Consider the following 21,372-nt stretch of genomic DNA (forward strand, 5'->3'; position numbering starts at 1 on the left):
ACCACACAAGCAATTCAGATACTTTATTTATTATTTGAGCCCAGCTTCGGCTGGGGAGGGTGGGATATAAATAAAAATTATTATTATTATTATTATTATTATTTCTATAGCTATTAAATTTATGCAGTGCCCTTGATCTGAATATGCCAGGGTGGTTCACGTCATGAGTAGAGAGGTTCACAGAGCTTCCTCTTCCAGCACCTCCAAGCTGCAAATTAGAATCATAGAATCATAGAGTTGGAAGAGACCACCAGGGCCATCGAGTCCAACCCCAGATTGGTGGGGCTCCTTGTTTTCTCCTGCTTTGGAGGGTGGGATCCGAACCAGTGGGTTAAAAGATAACAGGAATGGAGATTCCCATTAAACTTCAGAAAGATCTCTTTGACAGTAAGAACAGTTCAACAGTGGAAGAGACTCCGTCAGAAGGTGGTGGCCTCTTCTTCCTAGGAGGTTTTTAAGCGGAAGTCAGGTGGCCAGCTCTCATTGAGTTGAGATTCCTGCACTGCAGGGGGTTGGACTAGATGCCCTTTGAGGTGCCCATCTTATATTTGGGCACCTGCCTCTTCCTGCCCAAGTGCAGAACTTTACGTATGTCCCTGTTGAAATTCCTTTTGTTAGCTTGTGCCCAGGTCTCCAATCTGTTAAGCTCATATTGAATCCTGATTCTGTCTTTTGTCACATTAGCTACCCCTCCCAGTTTGGTGTCATTGCAACTCTGATGAGCGTCCCCTCACGGATTGTCAAGCAAAGACACCAGCCAGAAATACTGGAGCAAAACAGCAGCCTGTAGGCCTGATCTTTATTTAAAATACGTTGCAACAGGACTTCCACCCACCGCATGGAAGAAGCAGGAAGAAGCCCCAAACAAAGGGATGCTTGTTCTTTAATCCCTTTCCCTATAAACACCTTGGGTGAAGCATCATTCATACATCTTAGATACATCATGCATATGTCACAAACAGGGAGGTGTTTTCTTGGCAGAAACCAGTTCATCCCTCCCTTGCCCTCCACCTCGCACCCATCAAGTGATGCAAAGGAAATATCTACAAGTTCCTGGGTTTCCCTGCCAGGTAATCACACTTCTTTGTCCTGACCAGGACCTACTCCATTCCTGGATGGTCTGCTATTGTCCATGGGACGACTACCTGTCTGGCAGGTGATTATCTCTTGTTCAAGAGGCTGCTGAGTACAAGATCTTAGGTTTCCAGGATTATGGCTGTTTTGTTTCCCAAATTCCCCCTTTGGGAGCCATTTGTTCCCTGAGTAAAATGAAGTTGGAATGGTGTCGATCTGACATAGGGCTGATTTTATATGAAGGTTTTGCTGCATAAGGGAAGGTGAGTACTATGTAAGGTAAAGAGGTAAAGGACCCCTGGACGTTTAAGTCCAGTCAAAGGCGACTATGGGGTTGCAGTGCTCATCCCTCTTTCAGGCCAAGGGAGCTGGCGTTTGTCCACAGACAGCTGTTGTAAGAAAAAACTGCTCCTTTCCCTTTATGGGGTACCCAAGAGCCCACATAAAGTCCTTTTGTAGGTTCCCTATCGGTAAGAGAAAATGACAGAGGCCAACCAGAGAATATTGAGAAGCAAAGCAGCTAGTAAGCTTCATCTTTATTAACTGTGGCAACAGGGTGCTCACTGCCACACGCAGGAGGGACCCCAAGCAATGGTGCGCAAGCCCTTATATAGGCATTTGAAATTGCCCAGCCTGGAGCCCACGACCACCCCCCAATACATCATACATACATCACAGAAGAGGCCAACTACAGCAAAAATCCTGTCTGCTAGGGTACCTCAAAAATGACCACGGATTGCATCACTTGGGCCGTCTGGTGATTCTTTTGTGATGGTAAATACTTAATTCCTGTGTCCAGGTCACAGGCTCACTCTATTCAGACACAGATACCCCTCAAGACAGGATTTGTGAGCACAGAGACAAGGGGGAGGTTTTCTCATTTCCTTTGTTCTTTCAGAGAAACATTTGAAGTCAGTTGGGGAGAGACAAAATGGTTTCAGGACTTTTCCTGACTACTGTGGTGGTTTATGTATGTGTCTGCCTGGTACATTTATGAACATTTATTTTATATCTTAGACCTTATAATTCTCATAACGCAGCTTTCCAGGTCATGTGGCCAGCAGGACTAAACCGCTTCTGGTGCAACGGGACACCATGACGGAAGCCAGAGCGCATGGAACTGTTGACCTTCCCGTCACAGCGGTACCTATTTATCTACTCGCTTTCAAACTGCTAGGTTGGTGGGTTTTTATGAGGATATTTACAAAAATAATAATAATTGTTTAAATAATTTTTATTGGTTTTACACAATAAATCTCACATTTAACACATTTAAATTTTGAACTCAAACAAGATTCTTCCCAATCTCCCCTCCTCCCCTCCATGGTCCTTTGTGTATCTAAGAAACTGCATATTATAGTCCATCCGCACTATAGTCCTCCAAAATGTTCAAAGTCTTTGTAACATTGCAGGAGTTACTGAGACCTGCCAAAGAGCTCAAGTGATTACCGTGTTCTTTTAAGTACAGTCTGTATCTGTCCCATTGCCCACTGAAGTTTTCATCCTCCTGGTTTCTGATTTTCCCTGTCAGCCTCGCCATCTCTACATATTCTAGTAGTTTCATCTGCCAGTCTGCTTTTGCCGGCATCTCCTCCTCTTTCCATTGCTGGGCAAACAGCGCCCTTGCAGCTGTAGTTGCGTACATGAGTAGTCTTCTCAATTCCTTTGGTATGTCTGCACCTAAAATTCCCAAGAGAAAGGCTTGTGGTCTTTTGACAAAAGTTATTTTAAACATTTTTTAAAAATCCATTATATATCATTTCCCATAAGTCTTTATCTTTTTATAATTCCACCACATGTGGTACAAGGTGCTCTTCTTTTTCTTAAATTTCCAATTCAAAACTGAATGGTGGTTTGTGGGGTGGTCTGGGGGTGCAGCGTCCTGTTTCACTGGAAACAACGTCCCCCCAAAAACCATTATAAAAATTACAGTAACAGTGCACACAGCTACTAACAGTTGCCCTTTGGCTGTCCATAAGAAGTTTATACCTTACCATATAGTAGGAGTACTTAAAAGGAGAGTCATCATCGCACCCTCGTTTTTGCTCCTCACAATCTGCCCACCCTCCCAGAGAAGGGCAACCAAGGAGATGAAGACTCCGTCCTCTTCCTTCTGTGACGGCAGGTTGCTCTTGCTCCTTGTCCGCCTTCCAAAATGAGGAGCAGAATCCTAAAGTTGGAAGGGACCCCAAGGTCCATCTAGGCCAGGGGAGGCAACCTAAGGACCAGGGGCCGGATGTGGCCCAATCGCCTTCTCAATCCGGCCCCCGGACGGTCCAGGAACCAGCGTGTTTTTACATGAGTAGAATGTGTCCTGTTACTTAAAATGCATCTCTGGGTTATTTGTGGGGCATAGGAATTTGTTCATTCCCCCCCAAAAAATATAGTCCGGCCCTCCACAAGGTCTGAGGGACGGTGGACCGGCCCCCGGCTGGAAAAGCTTGTTGACCCCGCATCTAGGGCTGTTTTTAAATGTCCCAACGCTGCCTGGCACTGGTCCCTCCAAATGCTCTTGTCTGGCTGGTCTTTCTTCTCCCAGTCATGTCAAGGAGCAGCATGGGGGCTAAAAGGAGGAATAAATGGAGGACAATATCCCTGTCCCCCCAGAAAAGCTCTTCTTTCTCTTTCTGTGGAGGGTCCAGGCCCCTCTTGAAGGACCTTTACCTTGCTCCAATCAGGATAAATATTTCCACCCCTTGGGACCCAAATATTTGACTTGCTTTGTTTTGAAAACTGGCATTTTGAAGCTTTGACCATTAGGCCTGCACACCATCACCTTTTACATACTTTACATTTGCTGAGGTAAAATCTCCACCCCCAACATTGCTTGCGGCAGTTCTGCCCTTGCCTGAATCTCCTCCATTTTTAAAGGAAGCATCTCTTTTTCATGGGCCATCTTGGCCTCCCTGTCTCTTTCTTCTTGGGCTCATCTCTCTCTCTCTCTCTCTCTCTCTCTCTCTCTCTCTCTCTCTCTCTCTCTCTCTCTCCCTCTCTCTCTCTCAGCCTGTATCTCTGCTAGATGAAGGGCAGCTGCCATTCTGGCCTCTTCTCTTTCTTTCTCTGCTTCAACCTTAGACAATTCCAATCTTTGCCTCATCATCTGTAATTCAATATATTAGGATTCTCCTCAGACGCAGCAGCTGGGTCATCCTGAGTCTCTTTGGCTTGGCGCTTGCTGGTCATTTTCTGACAGGAATTTTTTCTCTTTTTAATCAAAGAACTTCACTCCTTTATTAAACTGGTTGTTCTGTGTCTCTGGGTACGTTTCTGTGTGGGTTTTTACTTCGTATCACGGCTCTTTTCCCCCCGGCACCCTTGGCCCGCCCTTCAGGGTTGTCGTTTTGAGACCCCACTTCCTCCCTGGGTTACTTTTTCTGGAAGGGACAGAGTATTACTGCTCCCCCTGAGTCTCCTTTGATTTCATCTCCCAAGGTAGAGACTTCAGTTACTGTTTTCAGCCTAAATGAGCAGGAACCTCTTGGAAACATTGCTCTCAACTGATCAGCTGTTTGAGCTCATCTAACTTTCCTCCCATCTGTCCAGAGCTTGGTCAATTCAGCTACCCAGTTGGGCCTAAGTCTCTCCTGGTTTCCTTTTAATTTCACGAAAGGCTTTTTGGCTTTGTTCTGCAGTCAGTCCAAAGCGCACTTTCACTCTCTCCTTAAATGTGAGGGAATCAGAGGTTTCATCGTCTCTGAGATCTGAGTATATTTCACTCAAAATTCCACATATCTGTGGGCGTAAGTGCAGCATCCAGTTTTCCTCATGAATGTTTAAGTCTGCCAGTCCGCCAAAACTAAATAGGATCTGTGTGGGTTTTAACTTCCTATCCCACCTCTGCCCCCAATTAATATGCGACGACGCAAGGGGTCTTCCCCCCCCCCCGGCACCCTTGGACCCGTTCTCTCTCTTAAATATAGTGCACCCACCTCACAGAACACAATTTCCACAAATGCCCTCCAACTACCTCAGATTATCTTGTGGGGGACTTGCGTGAGGTAAAACTTACTAACTGGGAGTCTCAGGCAAGATTTCTTCAAATAAACATTAACGATTTTATTTAACAAGGAGGTTTATAACACGAGTGGATAAAACTTAAGATTTCTCAGTTTACAATGTTATTTCCCTTCAAGGTTTTCTCAGTTGTTTCACACGTAATACTTTGGCTATTAACAAGGTGGCACTTTCTGCCAGTTACCCTACTCCCAAGGTACTCCAGGCAAAAGACCCAAGGGATCTCTGGTTTGGGAGTCTTCTCTTTCTAGAAGGATCTCTCCCCTCCTGACTGGGATGAGAGCTCAGCAGCCGGTCTCTTTCCAGCTCCTCCTTCTCCTGGCTCAGCCTCCCAGTTCATTCCTGGCCTGATTTACTCTCCCAGGACACCACACACTGTCCTTCCCACTAAGCTCAGAGACTCCTTTCTCTAGCTGGTGATCTTTTCCTCAGAGCGGATGTTTCCATGCAGAACCAGCTCCTCTCACTCCCCATCTTCCCCACCTCCCTCCAAAGCTCATAGCCATGGTGTCAAATGGGCCCAGGTCTCCCTCCTCCAGCTCCAGGGCTCTTAGTCTCTCCGCTAGACCACATGGGGCGTCTTTGGGTGTAGGATATTCTCCTAGGTGCCCCAACCTGCCACTTCCCCTGAGCTTCTTGCAGCCTGATGGCAACAGTGACCCCTCCCCAAAGGAGCAAGAGAAGAGTTGCAGACCTCCTGTTACTTGCAGCCTCCCTGGCTTTGCAGAGAGAAGGGGGGGCAGAACCTCTTAGCCCTGGCTTGGGGATCCCCTTGCAGGAGCTGAGCAGAATCCCCACGGATCCGTCCCCTGCAGCCCTGGGACACCCCGCCCCACTTCTCCCCAATGCACCCTAGGGCAGAAAAGAGAGGAAGCTCATCAGATGCCAGAAGGGAAACTGAGGCAGCTCCTGCAGAGGAAATGAAAGCTCCCTCCCCCTCTTGCAGGGAGGATCCTGGGAAGGAGGGAGGGGCATTTGCTCAGGAGGACCTCATTCCCCCCCCTTATTCCCTGTCCTCTCTAGGAATGCAGCTCAGTTCCTTTTAACCCTTGCAAGGTGGAGAAAACCAAGCTCACATTCTGTCTCTCAGACTCTTCCAGAAATGGCAGCAGAGCTCAGTGGGTAGAGCATGAGTCTCTTTGATCTCAGGCCCCTGGGTTCGAGCCCCAGGCTGGGCAGAAGATTCCTGGCTGGCTGGGGATGGGCTAGATGACTTTGGGGGTCCCTCATCATGACTCCCTGGCCCTCGTGGCTGTTCTTCTGAGCCCTTGCAAAGCGGAGCTCACCCTGCTCCCTTCTCTCTCTCTCTCTCTCTCTCTCTCCAGGGCACAAGAGGGGTCTTCTTTGGGGGACCCTCCCCTGCAGCCCTGGGACCCCCCATCTCCCCAAGGCCTCTCACCGGATTCCAGAAGGCGCCCCCAGGCAGCACTTGTGGAGCAGAGAGACAAAAGCCCGGATGGGGGCGGAGCTTGCGCTCTGGGGAGCTTCCTCCCTTTATTCCAGTGTGGTGTAGTGGTTAAGAGCGGTAGTCACGGTAGTCACGTAATCTGGGAAACCGGGTTTGTGTCTCCGCTCCTCCACATGCAGCTGCTGGGTGACCTTGGGCCAGTCACACTTCTCTGAAGTCTCTCAGCCCCACTCACCTCACAGAGTGTTTGTTGTGGGGGAGGAAGGGAAAGGAGAATGTTAGCCGCTTTGACACTCCTGAAGGGGAGTGAAAGGCGGGATATCAAATCCAAACTCTTCTTCTTCTTCTTCTTCTTCTTCTTCCTCTCTAGGAAGCCAGCTTGGTGCCACTTAACCCTTTTGCTGGTCCCTCTCTGCCTGCGGAGGAGTCCCAGGCGTGGAGCAGGTGCAGAGCTGCTCCATCGGGGGACTTTGGGGGCCTGGCAAGCTTCTCCCTCCGCGGGGAACAGATTTCTGTACATCTCAAGAGCAACAAGAATGTATTCCTTCCCCCCCTTTGCTTGAGAAGTAAAACTCTGCAAGTGTTTGGCTCCAGGGTCCCTTGAGAGAGAGTTGGTTCTGACTCTCTGAACAAAGAGGAAGGAAAAGGGGGTCCTGCAAGGAGAGGATGAGGGGAAGACCCCCTTTTCTAGGGGTGGGGGAGAGGGATTGGGCTCCCAGGTCAAGAGAGCACCTTGTATCCTGGCACTGAAAAGACACCCTCCCGACACACACACACTTTGTGGCATCTCCTTTCGGCAAAGGGTCAAAACATAGTTCCAACTTGAAAACCACCTCCAGAACCAGCCCCCCTCAATGGGCTTTGGACTACAACTCCCAACCGGGCCTGCCAGCAGAAGGCAGAGGAGATGGAAACAGCCGTCCAAAAGGTCCAGCCAGCTCCAGAGGCGACCCAAGGCTGCTCTCCAACGGGGCGCTGCTCCAGGCATCTGAGTTGCCCAGTTCAAGGGAGCTGGCGGGACTAAGAACCGGGGTTCCTGAATGGCAGGGGTTGGACCAGATGAGCCTGGAGTGTCCTCTTCCAGGATTCCTCTTCTGGAATGTCTAACAAAACTGCCCCCCTTTCACAAGGAGCTCTCCCCCCCCCCCCCATGTCTTAAACTACCCTTTGACTGGCAACCATCTCCAATCTCCTTGCTGGACAATCCCAACCAAAGATGCATTAGATTCTCTGAAATCTACTCAGGAGTCCTGTAGTGATTTCATTCTCTTTATTGCAGCTTGTAAAACAGTGATTTAATTGCTCCCCAAACCTCAGGCTGTTCCCATTGCACCCAGAAGGTTAGCATTCCTAGTCATTGATGTATGTCGGTCACCTATGTATGCGTTGTGGTCTTGGGTGTCTCTCGGTAGGGGTTCCTGGTTCTGGCTCTTGTTCCAGGGCTGCCGGCTGTGATGGGATCGTTGGGTTGGACGCTGCTCAGCCTCGGTCACTTCTGGACTTCCCAGTTCTGCCTCCCTTACCCACTCCTCCTGCTCTATGGGCCTCACCCTTCTGCTATCCCCTTGGGATTCCTCTCTCCAGCCCTCCTTGCAGTTTCCCCCCAGGAATCATCTGGAAGTTCAATAGTCCCAAGAAGGCTTGGAGTTCTGCCTTACCCTTAGGTGCAGGGGCGTCGCAAATAGCCCTCACCTTGTCCCCGATCAGGTGGACTCTTAGACCCCACCAGGGTAGCGAGGACATGGCTGACCATTGGCACCGGATATGCATGAGCCATAAGCGCCTTGTTTATGATACATCTGTAGTCTGCGCAGATGTGGACTGAGCCATTGGGCTTGACAGGTGTGATGACTGGGGTTTCTCAGGGGGCATTAGGCACCGGCTTGAGCACTCCTTGCTCCACAAGCCAGTCTAATTCCACTCCCAGCCACTCTGCTCTAACCTTTGCTAAAATCCTGCTCTCCTCCCTCCTCTCCGTCTCAGAGGCTGGGCTTTCTGTCTCATCTCAAGAACCGCCAAAGCGCCCGCAATTGCCTCTTATCTTCCACCCAAACCGTCCACATCAATCCTAAGCGTCTCCTGTTCTGATTTCCATTTTTTGTCTTCCAGCTTTTCAGACTTCTCTTCCCTTCCTTTCATGGAGATATCTAGTGCTTCTGTTTTCTTTGTCAGTGTCTCTACTTTAGTGGTCAAATTTGTCACCATTTAATGATTTTTATCAATTCGGGCTAATAGCTTCTCCAAATTTAACACAGGCCTGGTGTTAACTGTTTTTGAACTGCCATATTCAAAATCTCCCTCTCCCTTGTTCTCAAAGAAGCCTATTTTCCAGCAGCACCTTATCAGTTTGTCAAGGTCACAGAATAACTCTTTCCTAAGAGATCCTGTTTCCTGATTTTTCCAGCCCTCCCTCTTCCTTCCAGCCTGATCCCCAACACACATAAGCTGTTTAACATAAAATCCAATTTCTCAAATTAAGATTCGAATAAAACAAATAAACCAAATAATTACTTTAAGAGAGGAATCATAAAAAAGAAAAAAAGAATGTGTTCAAGAATACATAGCAATTTAGGTGTCCAGACAAGAGTGTTTGTCTTCAATCCAATTCTCTTTAAGTGGCTCAGAGTAGAAGAAATATTTTCCTTCAAAGAGAAACAAACTTGTCCAAACCTGTCTTGATTTTAGCTTTTTCAGGGAGCTCTAAGTCCTTTTAAGAGCTCCAATTGTGTTAAGAACTTTAAAAATGAGACAAGACTTTCATAAATCCCTCCGATCACACTCTTGGCACTGAAATAGTTTCTACCCTGTGTGAATTCTCTGATGGGAAATGAGATTGTTGCTTTGACTGAAGCTCTTTCCTCATTCCACGCACTGTTAGGATTTCTCCCCTGTATGGATTTTGTGATGGGATGTGAGACTTTCTTTCCTGGTGAAGCTCTTTCCACATACCAGACACTGAAAGGGTTTCTCCCCTGTATGAATTCTTAGATGGGAAGTGAAACTGCGGTTTTGACTGAAGCTCTTTCCACATTCCATGCACTGATACGGTTTCTCCCCTGTATGTATTTTTTTATGGAAAGCAAAACTCTGTTTCCAGCTGAAGCTCTTTCCACACTCCAAGCACTGATAGGGTTTCTCCCCTGTATGAATTCTATGATGGGAAGTGAGATCTGAGCAATTTCTGAATCTCTTTCCACATTCCACGCACTGATAGCGTTTTTCCCCTGTATGAATTCTACGATGGGAAGTGAGATCGTGGCTGTGACTGAAGCAGTGATATGGTTTCTCCCCTGTATGAATTTTACGATGGCAAGTGAGATTGTGGCTTTGACTGAAGCTCTTTCCACACTCCCAGCAGTGATATGGTTTCTCCCCTGTATGAATTCTACAGTGGGCAGTGAGATTGGAGCCCTGACTGAAGCTTTTTCCACATTCCACGCACTGAAAGGGTTTCTCCCCTGTATGAATCCTTTGATGGGACGTGAGATGGGCCCTCTGATTGAAGCTTTTTCCACATTCTAAGCACTGATAGGGTTTCTCTCCTGTATGAATTCTACGATGGGAAGTAAGATCGTGGCTGTGACTGAAGCTCTTTCCACACTCCAAGCAGTGATATGGTTTCTCCCCTGTATGAATCCTTTGATGGGAAGTGAGATGGGCACTCCGTTTGAATCTCTTTCCACATTCCAAGCACTGATAGTGTTTCTTCTCAAGGGGATTTCTTTGATGGGAAATGGAATGGGAGCTCTGACTGAAGCTCTCTCCACAGTCTGAATCCTGATATGGCTCCTCCACTGTGTGGATTTCGTTGTGGTCTCCCTTGTTCTTCATTTCCAATTCATCCCCACCTGAAACTAAGAGGCAAACGGATTAGAGTCTCGGGAAGAAGTGCAGCCCCAAATTATGGAACAATGCTAATTAATGCTTGGGACAGAGGAAGAACTGAAGGGAGTTAGATGTTATAATGTTCCTTTTGTTCTGTAAAATTGTCTAGTTTCGTATACAAATCAAGTTGAATATTAGATGTTTTCTCTCTCTAGTTTTTAAAAGTACAGCTTACTTTTAAACATCATTTTGTTTAAATTTAAATATGGGTCTGTACTATCTTCATAAATAAAATGTGCTTTTATTATTATTTAAAAGGTGGCCAAAGCGGGAAAGTTCCCTGTCCAAAATTAAGATATACAGTGGTACCTCGGGTTACATACGCTTCAGGTTACAGACTCTGCTAACTCAGAAAGAATGCTTTAGTTTAAGAACTTTGCTTCAGGATAAGAACAGAAACCATGCCCCAGCGGCGCAGCAGGAGACCCCATTAGCCAAAGTGGTGCTTCAGGTTCAAAACAGTTTCAGGTTAAGAACAGACCTCAGGAATGAATTAAGTACTTAACCCGAGGAACCACTGTATTCAATATGCTAAGTTGTACAATATGCAGTAATAAATCTAAACAAATTTTAAGAACGGACCTACGGAACGAATTAAGTTCTTAACCCGAAGTACCACTGTACTTAAATGTTACATTATTGTGAGAAGTTACAGGGGACGAGGCAGGGGGCCTTCTCGGTAGGGGCACCCACCCTGTGGAATGCCCTCCCAACAGATGTCAAGGAAATAACAATGCAACTTTTAGAAGACTTCTGAAGGCACCTCTGTATTGGGAAGTTTTTAATGTTTGATGTTTTATTACGTTTTTCTATTTGTTGGAAGTTGCCCAGAGTGGCTGGGGCAATCCAATCAGATGGGAAGGGCAAAAATAATAAAATTATCATCATTGTGAACATTTAATAATCTGGTGTAAAATTTAGATCTGATTGATATCTGGAGACATAAAAATCCAATAACAAAACAATTTACACATTTTTCAGAATCACACCAAAGCTGGGCTAGGTTGGACCAAATATGGGTTTCAAGAGAATTAACAACAAGAGCAGTGAAATGTGAAATCCAACCTAGAACCGTTTCTGATCACAGCTCAGTAACCTTGGAGTTAAAAAGTAGAATACAAGGGACATACAGATGGAGAATGAATGAATTCCTTTTTGAAAATGAGGAGATAATTGAGAAGGCCAAAAGAACTTTAAAAGATTATTTCGACATGAATATGAACAAAGAAACAAATATTAATACAGTCTGGGATGCCAGTAAGGCTGTGCTAAAAGGATTCCTAATTAATCAGAATAGCTACAGGAAAGTTAAGAGAAGAAAAAAAGAAGAAGAAATACTTAATCAATTAAGAGAATGCGAAAGAAAACAAACCTACAGAATACTTCAAACGCAATACTCAATTTTAATAGGTCAAGAAGTAGAATGGAGAATTAAGGTATGGAAACAAAAATATTTTGAATCAGCAAACAAAACTGGGAAACTATTAGCGTGGCAACTACGAAAAAGTAAAAATCAAAATGTGATCAATAAAATAAGAATAGAAGATCAAATTGTAGAAGACCCCAAGAGAATAAAGGAAAATTTTATTAAATTTTATGAAAAACTATATAAAAGGAAAAAAGAAGACATAATTGGAATAAAGAAGTACTTAGAAGAAAATAGAATGAAAGGATTAACAGAAGAGGAGAAAATACAATTAAATAAACCTATAAAAACGGAAGAAATCCAGGAGGCGATAAAAAAAATGAAACTGGGAAAAGCTCCAGGGCCTGAAGGCTTATCTGCTAAATACTATAAAGTCTTAGAGGAATACTTAGCCCCAGTACTATGTGAAGTAGCAAATAACATCTTAAGAGGAGGTAAAACACCAGACTCATGGAAGGAAGCCTATATTACATTGATATCTAAGCCAGATACAGATAAGTTGGACATGAAAAATTATAGACCAATATCATTATTAAATAACGATTATAAAATATTCGCAGAAGTAATGGCCAATCGTCTCAAGAAATGCTTAACAAACCTTATTCATACAGACCAAGTTGGATTTTTACCCAATAGACAACTAAAAGATAATATAAGACACATAATAAATATTATTGAATATCTAGACTGCAAAAATGATATCCCTGCAGCAATAATCTTTATTGATGCCGAAAAGGCTTTTGATAATGTATCCTGGCAATTCCTTTTGGGATGTTTGGAAACAGTAGGGATAGAGGGCTCCTTTTTGGAGGGTATAAAAGCTATCTACTCAAGCCAAAGAGCAAAATTAATAATCAATAATGACTTAACTGACTCTTTTGAAATTTCAAAGGGCACGAGACAGGGATACCCTCTGTCTCCTCTTCTATTTATTAGAAATTATCGCGAATAAGATAAGAACAACACCAGAAGTACGTGGAATTAAAATCGGGGGGAAAGAATATAAATTGAAAGCATATGCTGATGATTTGATGCTATCATTAGAAGATCCACAAAAAAGTGTACACAGGGTAATAGAATTATTAGAAGAATTTGGAAAGTTATCGGGTTTTAAGTTAAACAAATCAAAAACTAAAATGATGAGTAAAAACATCGAAGAAGTTGTGAAAAATCAGTTAGAGGTACAAATTGGAATTAAGGCGGTAAAAAAAGCAAAATACTTAGGAATTTGGCTAACTGTGAAGAATATAAATTTAATGGCAGATAATTATTTAGTTACTTGGAAAGAAATCAAAAAGGACCTAGATATCTGGAACAGGATGAAATTATCATGGTCAGGAAGAATGGCCGCAATTATGATGAACATACTTCCAAAGCTGCTATTTTTGTTCCAAAATATTCCGGTGATAAGGGGAACCACAGTTTTTAAAGATTGGCAAAAAATTCTATCCAAATTCATTTGGCAGGGAAAAAGGCCTAGAATTAAATTCAAATTACTTACAGATAGAAGGGAAAGAGGAGGATTTGCGGTACTGAATCTGAAACTGTACTACAAGGCTTCATGCCTCTGTTGGATTAAAGAATGGATTGTCATAAAAAATACTGACCTGTTAGATCTAGAAGGCTTCAATACCAGATTCGGATGGCACGCATATTTGTGGCACAACAAAGTAAAAGTACACAAAGGATTCTCCAATCATATTATCAGAGGACCATTGATATTATCAGAGGTCCCATTGATATGGGACAGAAACAAAAATTTACTTGAAAGAAACACTCCCTGGTGGCTGTCACCAATAGATATTTTAACAACCAAAAAAGTAAATCTAGAAGGTGAAAGATGGACATATGAAGGCTTGATGGTTAGAACAGAGAAAGGTTGGAAAATCAAAACTTATGAAGAATTAGGAGATAAATTAACAAGTTGGTTACAATTCCATCAAATTAACACACTGTGGACAGAAGATAAAATGATTGGGATGAACGAAAAAAAAATCCAGATTTCAGATAGAAATATTGGAAGGAAATTCAAAACTTTTATCAAAAATGTATAAGCAATTGTTAGAATGGGATACTAAGGACGAGGAGATAAAAGAAGTCATGGTGAAATGGGCGATAGACCTGGGATATAATTTGGAATATGATAGTTGGATAAAGCTCTGGAATAAAGATATGAAGTTTACAGCGTGTGTCGCACTAAGAGAAAACATGGAAAATATGATGTACAGATGGTACATCACCCCTGTAAAATTAGAAAAAAATTATAAGACTGGACACAAAATGTGCTGGAAGTGCAAAAATAAGGAAGGAAGTTTCTGCCACATGTGGTGGACCTGCAAAAAAATTAAAAAGTTTTGGGAGCTTGTTTATAATGAATTTTAAAAAATGTTCAAATACACTTTTGTTAAAAAAATGGAAAACTTCCTTCTGGGGATGATTGGTAATGAAATTAAGAAAGAGGACCAGACTTTATTCCAGTACGCAACAACAGCTGCTAGAATATTAATAGCACAAAATTGGAAGTCAATTAGTATCCCAACGGTAAAAGATTGGCAAAGTAAACTATTCGAATACTTAGAATTGGTAAAAATAACACAAAAAATCAGAGATCAGAAAGAAACAAAGTTTATTAAGGAATGGAATAAATTCATAACATATATTGAAGCAGATTTAAAAAATCTAAAGATCACAGTAGGTTAAATATAACCCTCCGATGTGCAGAAGTCTTAAAGATAAACTGCGGAAAAAATCCTTTATTATATAACCCAAAACCGAGGTGGAGGGAAGTCAATTAGTTATATGATGTTTTTTGTTCTTAGCTCGTTTTTTCTATTTAGCCGTGTTGTTTGGTTTATTTTTTGTTTGTGGTGAATTTGTCTTGTGTGTATTGGTGTGTAATGAAAATTAATAAAGAGAATGCAAAAAAATAATAATTATCAAAATAAAAAAGTTCCTTCCAGTAGCACCTTAAAGACCAACTAAGTTAGTTCTTGGTATGAGCTTTCGTGTGCATGCACACTTCTTCAGATACACCTGTGTGCATGCACACGAAAGCTCATACCAAGAACTAACTTAGTTGGTCTTTAAGGTGCTACTGGAAGGAACTTTTTTATTTTGACTATGGCAGACCAACACGGCTACCTACCTGTAACTAAAAAATTATCATTATTGTTACTACAGGGTTCACTGCCTGAGATTCAAAAAGCCTGGCTCTGTTTTGGGATGGAGTTTGTTTAGTTCAGTCGTGGAATCTGTGCCATCTCCAATGCCAAGCGACTCTTTGGTCAACCAGAGAGAGACAGAAGCAAGAACAAAAGCAGGAAACTTGACTGAAGCTACTTCAACATCCCAAATCACTCTGAATCCTACATTTAAGAAGGCCTGGGCAGTCCAGACAGCCTGATCATGGTTTTAAACGGCAGAACTGGAGGAAGAATATGCACAGGGAAAACCATTAATAGCCATCCATCCAAGGTTTGCTGTGGGAGTGTTAACATCCCAGGTGCTGTGGGTGGCGCTGTTGAGCCCCATCGAAATATCAGAGGTTCGTCACATAGAGAGATGTCTTGATTTACAAAACAGATAGGATGATCCAATAGGGAGCCTTACCGAGAGAGTCCAAGATCCCACGATTCTCCTCCATGACTTCCTTATGGAGAGCTCTCTGGTCAGGATCCAGCAACGCCCACTCCTCGTCTGTGAAATGGACAGCCACATCTTCAAAGCACACTGGACCCTAACAGAACAGGGAAAAGGCTGTCCTCTTAGAGAACATTCACTTGGCTCTGTTGTTGTCTACAGCGGCCAGACCCCTCTCTGCCTTCCTCATCCCTCTCTCCTGCTGCAGCTTCTGCCTCGGAGTCTGGGCTGCTCTCTGCCACAGACTCCCTCTGCTCCCTGAGCCCTCTTCCCTCTCCAGCTTCAGACCCCTCCTCCTCCTCCTCCCAGTCGGCTCCCTCTTCTCTGGCTCCTCCAACCATTCCTCTGCATCCAACTGTGTCCAGCCAGTCTGCATCCAAGCAGTCCTTCCCCACAAGGCTCCTTCCCCCTACCTGATCTGGGTCCACAGCTGCTGCCTCCCCTCCACCACCATGAAAAGATGAAGGAGCAGGTCTTGGTGGCATCATTCCGTCACCTGGGAGAGACCAAGGTAAGTGGAAACCGTGAGCGCCTGCTTCTCTCAGAGGTGAAACAGTGCATCTCTAAGTACAGATGGGGCTTGTCCAAGTCTCCCCTGCTAGCTTCCGGTTCCGCTCTGCCTTAATGGAGGCAGCGGGAGATCGTTGGCAAAGGAAAAACAAGGATGACTGAGGGTAATTCTCCTTGCAAGTTGCCCCCAGGGACAGGGGGGAACGGGCTTCACTCCCAGTTCGTCTCGGTACCAGGCTCTGGCTCCGGCATGGATTGCGGGAGGCAGGGAGGCGCTGAGTGCAAAAGCCCTTCGCCTGCCGAAAACCCTCCATCGCTGCCATTAAGAAGCAGAGGTTCTCCTGTCAATCAGAGCTCAATTTGGACTAATGTACAGGCATTGCTGGAAGAGATAATAAACTGTGGAATTGAACCAGCTGCAGTAAAAGTCTTCCCAGCTGAGTACATTTGGACTCATTTGTACCCATTTCATATATTGGTTGTGCAAAAATACATCTCCCCCCCCCCCCCGAGCTCTGGGCTCCAGGTGTCTTCCCCAGAAATGATGTAAAGAACTCACAGATTAGTTTCGAAACCAAGAGAATGTGACAAAACGGGGGAGAAAACACTCCTTCCTCCTTACCCAGAGGCCTCACTCTGGCGTCCAGCGGAGTCTTCTCTGCCTCAGAAGAATCAAGACCCATTTGTGCCAAAAGATCCTTCCTCTGAAAGAGCAACAAGGATTCAAAACAGAGAATGGGGAGAAGGGTTAGAGAAGGAATGGCAGAGGCAAGCGCTTTCGGGGGACAGAGGTGAAAGCTGCTTCCTGCTTCTGCTAGACTGGTGTCTGGGGTTGGCTGCCAGGACCATGAAACATTGGTCCTCAAGGATCTTCACTGGCTCCCAGAACGTTTCCCAGCACAATTCAAAGCCCTAAACGGCCTCAAAGGCCCAGTATACCCAAAGGAGCGTCTCCATGAACTGAGGTCCAGTTCTGAGGGTCTTCTGCTGATTCCCTCACTGTGACAAGTGAAGTTACAGGGAACCAGGCAGAAGACCTTCTCCACAGTGGCCCCCACCCTGGGGAATGCCCTCCCATCAGGTGAGAAGGAGATAAGAAAATGCATAACTTTTAGAAGACACCTGATGTCTTCTTATGCTTTTATATGTGCTGGAAGGCACCCAGCCACATGGGTGTCATAAATAATAAAAATAAAATAATAATAAGCTTTCCTAAAAAGGATGGGCCATTAGGAAATGATTTGGGAATACTCTCCCTCCTCTTTGGAGCCCCTTGGGAGTATCCAGAGGAAAGTCTCTCTCACCTGCTGCTCTGCCTGCTTCCTCTCCTCTGCCTGACTCAGGAGGAAACCTTCGGCCAGGGCCACCGCCTGGGAACTGGTCTCCGCTCCGCATTCCCTCACCCAGTTCTCCATCTCCAGAGGAAGGACAGCCAGGAACTGCTCCAAGATCACCAGGTCCAACATCTGAGCTTTCGTGTGCCTTTCTGGCTTCAGCCATCGACAGCAAAGGTGGTAGAGTCGGCTGCAAACCTCTCGGGGTCCTTTGGCCTCCTGGCAGCAGAACTGCCTGAGCTGCTGGCTCTGCACCTCTGAGCAAAGGGTGTCCTCCTCACCTAGGATCTTCTGCACGGAGTTTTCCCAGGATCCCCCACTGCTCCCCGTTTCCATGGCATGGCCTCTTCCTGCTTCAGGGCCAGCTGAGTCCTGTTCATCCATCTCTGTTCTCAGGACACCTCCAGGAGATCGGAAGGAGCCCCTTGGTCCTCTGCCAAGTTCTACTGCAAAGTGCAGCAAATGCTACGAATCAAACACACTATTCTATTATAAGATCAAAGCACAGCCAAGAGAAGAAGAATGTTCCCTGAGGAAGCATGGGGAGAGAAGGAGGAGGAAGAAGTCATAACTGTGAGTGATAAGTGAGTGTAATCTGGAGCCAGGGCAACAGTGGGGGTCTCTCCCCACCCCACTTCATAGTCCAGAGCTTCGCCCCAACCCAGCCATATCTGCTTGGGTGGCTTGGTGAGCAGCAGGGCCCATGTCTAGCTCCAGCCACCGTCCCTTGGGACTTCCTGCTCTGGATCCGAGGGGACGGTGGCAAGGCCCTCTGGGTGGAACTGCCCTGGAAGACGCCTCGGAAACTGGACTTTCCGTCAAATAAAGAATTATCGAAGGAAAATGGCCGACATGCAGAGATTTATGAATAGAGAGAAGGGAAGCGTCATGGTATTTCCCTCTTAATATACTTCTCCCTCATAATAATATCCCTCTTAATATACTTCTCCCTCATAATAATGTCCCTCTTAATACACTTCTCCCTCATAATAATGTCCCTCTTAATACACTTCTCCCTCACAATCATGTCCCTCTTAATATACTTCTCCCTCATAATAATGTCCCTCTTAATACACTTCTCCCTCATAATAATGTCCCTCTTAATATACTTCTCTCTCATAATAATGTCCCTCTTAATATCCTTCTCTCTCATAATAATGTCCCTCTTAATACACTTCTCCCTCATAATAATGTCCCTCTTAATATACTTCTCTCTCATAATAATGTCCCTCTTAATATCCTTCTCCCTCATAATAATGTCCCTCTTAATACACTTCTCCCTCATAATAATGTCCCTCTTAATATACTTCTCTCTCATAATAATGTCCCTCTTAATATCCTTCTCCCTCACAATCATGTCCCTCTTAATACACTTCTCTCTCATAATAATGTCCCTCTTAATATACTTTTCTCTCACAATTATGTCCCTCTTAATATTCTTCTCCCGCATAATAATGTCCCTCTTAATATCCTTCTCCCTCACAATCATGTCCCTCTTAATACACTTCTCTCTCATAATAATGTCCCTCTTAATATACTTTTCTCTCACAATCATGTCCCTCTTAATATCCTTCCCCCTCACAATCATGTCCCTCTTAATATCCTTCTCCCTCATAATTATGTCCCTCTTAATATCCTTCTCCCTCACAATCATGTCCCTCTTAATATCCTTCTCCCTCACAATTATGTCCCTCTTAATATCCTTCTCCCTCACAATTATGTCCCTCTTAATATCCTTCTCCCTCACAATCATGTCCCTCTTAATATCCTTCTCCCTCATAACTATGTCCCTCTCAATATCCTTCTCCCTCACAATAATGTCCCTCTTAATATCCTTCTCCCTCACAATCATGTCCCTCTTAATATCCTTCTCCCTCACAATCATGTCCCTCTTAATATCCTTCTCCCTCACAATAATGTCCCTCTTAATATCCTTCTCCCTCACAATTATGTCCCTCTTAATATCCTTCTCCCTCACAATCATGTCCCTCTTAATATCCTTCTCCCTCATAATAATGTCCCTCTTAATATCCTTCTCCCTCACAATTATGTCCCTCTTAATATCCTTCTCCCTCACAATCATGTCCCTCTTAATATCCTTCTCCCTCATAACTATGTCCCTCTCAATATCCTTCTCCCTCACAATAATGTCCCTCTTAATGTCCTTCTCCCTCACAATCATGTCCCTCTTAATATCCTTCTCCCTCACAATCATGTCCCTCTTAATATCCTTCTCCCTCACAATCATGTCCCTCTTAATATCCTTCTCCCTCATAATAATGTCCCTCTTAATATACTTCTCCCTCACAATTATGTCCCTCTTAACATCCTTCTCCCTCATAATAATGTCCCTCTTAATGTCCTTCTCCCTCACAATCATGTCCCTCCGAATGTCCTTCTCCCTCCTCACTCTCTTCCAGTCCCACCTCCCTGGCCAGGGCCTGAGGTCCCTCTGGCTCCCTCCCGGACCCCCCAGCCTCTCTTCCCTCCCCTTCCCGCCTCCCGGGGCAGGGAGTTCCCCAGGCTTCCCCCGAGAGGAGACCCACCAGAGCCCGGCAAGCGAAGGCGAGGCCGCTCTGACCGGAAGGGACGTCAGAGGGGAGGAGGAGGAGGAGGAGCGGCCCGCCTTCCTTTCCTGTCCTCTCTAGGAAGCCAGCTCGGCGCCCCTTAACCCTTCTCTCTCCCTTCGGAGGAGCCCGGGGCGTCGCGCAGGCGCAGAGCTGCCCCTGGGGGGGCAGGGAGGCAGCTGGACCCAGAACCCGGGACTGGGCGCGTGTGCGTGTGAAGGGGGAACCCGTGTCCCGGAGGAGGAGCCCGTCTCTCTGCCTGGGGCTGCGAAGGGGCGTCTGGGCGGGGGAGAGGGGGTCTTGGGGGGGCAGATGGGGGACCCGAGTGGTGTCTCTTCTCCGGGGTGGCGAGTCTCTCTTGGGGGCCCCTGGGGGGCTGGGGGGCAGAGAGCCCTGTCCCAGCAAGAGGGGGTTCCGGGGGGGCTGAAGGGGGGAGACATTGCCAGACATGGCTGGGGGGGCCATTCTGCGTTGTCCCATCTGCTGCTTTGTGCCTGTATTTCAGCCATAAATGTATGTTCTTGGTGAAGTCGCCTTGGAAGCAACACAGGAGCAGCCAAGGGGGTTTTCCTAGGAAGCCTTTTATTCCCCTCTGGTGACATTGTTGTAAGTTTCAGCAAGATAAGTCTGGATAGAATTATGAACTTTGTTTGGACTGATTTGGACATTAACGCGGTAGCAAGAAGATGATTATAATCCCCCTTCGGATCTTGAAATATGGGTTCCCTCAACAAAATTTAAAATTCGGCTTTGTAATTCGGAATTTATGTGATGTGATTTGATTGGATGTGATTGGCTGGTTAATAAAAAATATATTTTTTAAAAAAGACATTGTTATAGGTTTGCAGGTGCCAAACACCCCAAAATTCAGGCGCATCTTTGGGGGCTTCTACGCAGTGCCCTCTAGTCTAGTTGCAGCAGGAAGTGATCTGACCACAGCACTTCTTATGTTTTAGCATGTGTTGTTTTGTGTCTATATCTCAGCAATAAATATCAAATGTTCCATGAGCATATAAGCCATGAACTAAATAAATAAGCGTCCGCTGTATATCAAGCAGCAGGAAAAGACCACACAAAAAGCAATAACGTTGGTCCACAGAGTAAGTTTTATTCAAACCCAGAATAGAAAAAAGCAGCAGTAAGTGCAGTTTCTCAAAGATGTAGCGTAACATCTTTACCTTAAAAAAAGTAATTAAACGTAACAATCGGCAAAGAGGCAGTTAAATGGAATTTTTCAGTGGCAAGGGGGACAAGGAAGCCCATCACAGCAGGCCTGCGGTGTTAACAATATGGACAAGAGATTTCTATACATCTCAAGAGCAACAAGAATGTATTCCTTCCCCCCCTTTGCTTGAGAAGTAAAACTCTGCAAGGGTTTGGCTCCAGGGTCCCTTGAGAGAGAGTTGGTTCCGACTCCCTGAGCAAAGAGGAAGGAAAAGGGGGTCCTGCAAGGAGAGGATGAGGGGAAGACCCCCTTTTCTAGGGGTGGGGGAGAGGGATTGGGCTCCCGGGTCA

At 45.3% G+C, this 21,372-nt stretch overlaps 1 protein-coding gene and 2 long non-coding RNA genes across 3 annotated transcripts; 1 reads left to right on the plus strand and 2 right to left on the minus strand.

Annotated features, from left to right (window-relative positions):
• Positions 1-865: 865 nt before the first annotated feature.
• LOC310712963 lies at positions 866-6,851 on the minus strand. The gene is made up of 2 exons (XR_014529046.1): positions 6,488-6,851; positions 866-2,754 (listed from the first exon to the last, which is right to left on the minus strand). It is a non-coding gene; the product is annotated as an uncharacterized lncRNA (long non-coding RNA).
• Positions 6,852-7,751: 900 nt separating this feature from the next.
• Positions 7,752-19,868, minus strand: LOC310712827 (uncharacterized protein). Its single transcript, XM_083516225.1, has 6 exons — positions 19,837-19,868; positions 17,261-17,755; positions 16,579-16,660; positions 15,860-15,942; positions 15,417-15,543; positions 7,752-10,350 (listed from the first exon to the last, which is right to left on the minus strand). The coding sequence occupies exons 2-6, from the start codon at positions 17,672-17,674 to the stop codon at positions 9,371-9,373; spliced, it is 1,686 nt and encodes a 561-aa protein (XP_083372351.1). The 5' UTR covers positions 17,675-17,755; positions 19,837-19,868; the 3' UTR covers positions 7,752-9,370.
• A 478-nt stretch (positions 19,869-20,346) lies between these two features.
• On the plus strand, positions 20,347-21,103 carry LOC310712958. The gene is made up of 2 exons (XR_014529041.1): positions 20,347-20,467; positions 20,698-21,103. It is a non-coding gene; the product is annotated as an uncharacterized lncRNA (long non-coding RNA).
• The last annotated feature ends 269 nt before the right edge of the window (positions 21,104-21,372 follow it).

Source organism: Podarcis liolepis (genome assembly GCF_965112155.1).
Source record: "Podarcis liolepis genome assembly, chromosome: 7".
Lineage (NCBI taxonomy): Eukaryota > Metazoa > Chordata > Lepidosauria > Squamata > Lacertidae > Podarcis > Podarcis liolepis.

Excerpts from the sequence above, each read along its gene's own strand:
- LOC310712827 (XM_083516225.1), bottom strand. The coding sequence starts at position 17,674 with ATGGATGAACAGGACTCAGCTGGCCCTGAAGCAGGAAGAGGCCATGCC. Across the intron at positions 16,661-17,260 it reads GGAAGCAGGCAGAGCAGCAG|AGGAAGGATCTTTTGGCACA; the intron begins GTGAGAGAGACT and ends TTGCTCTTTCAG. Across the intron at positions 15,943-16,578 it reads CGCCAGAGTGAGGCCTCTGG|GTGACGGAATGATGCCACCA; the intron begins GTAAGGAGGAAG and ends GGTCTCTCCCAG.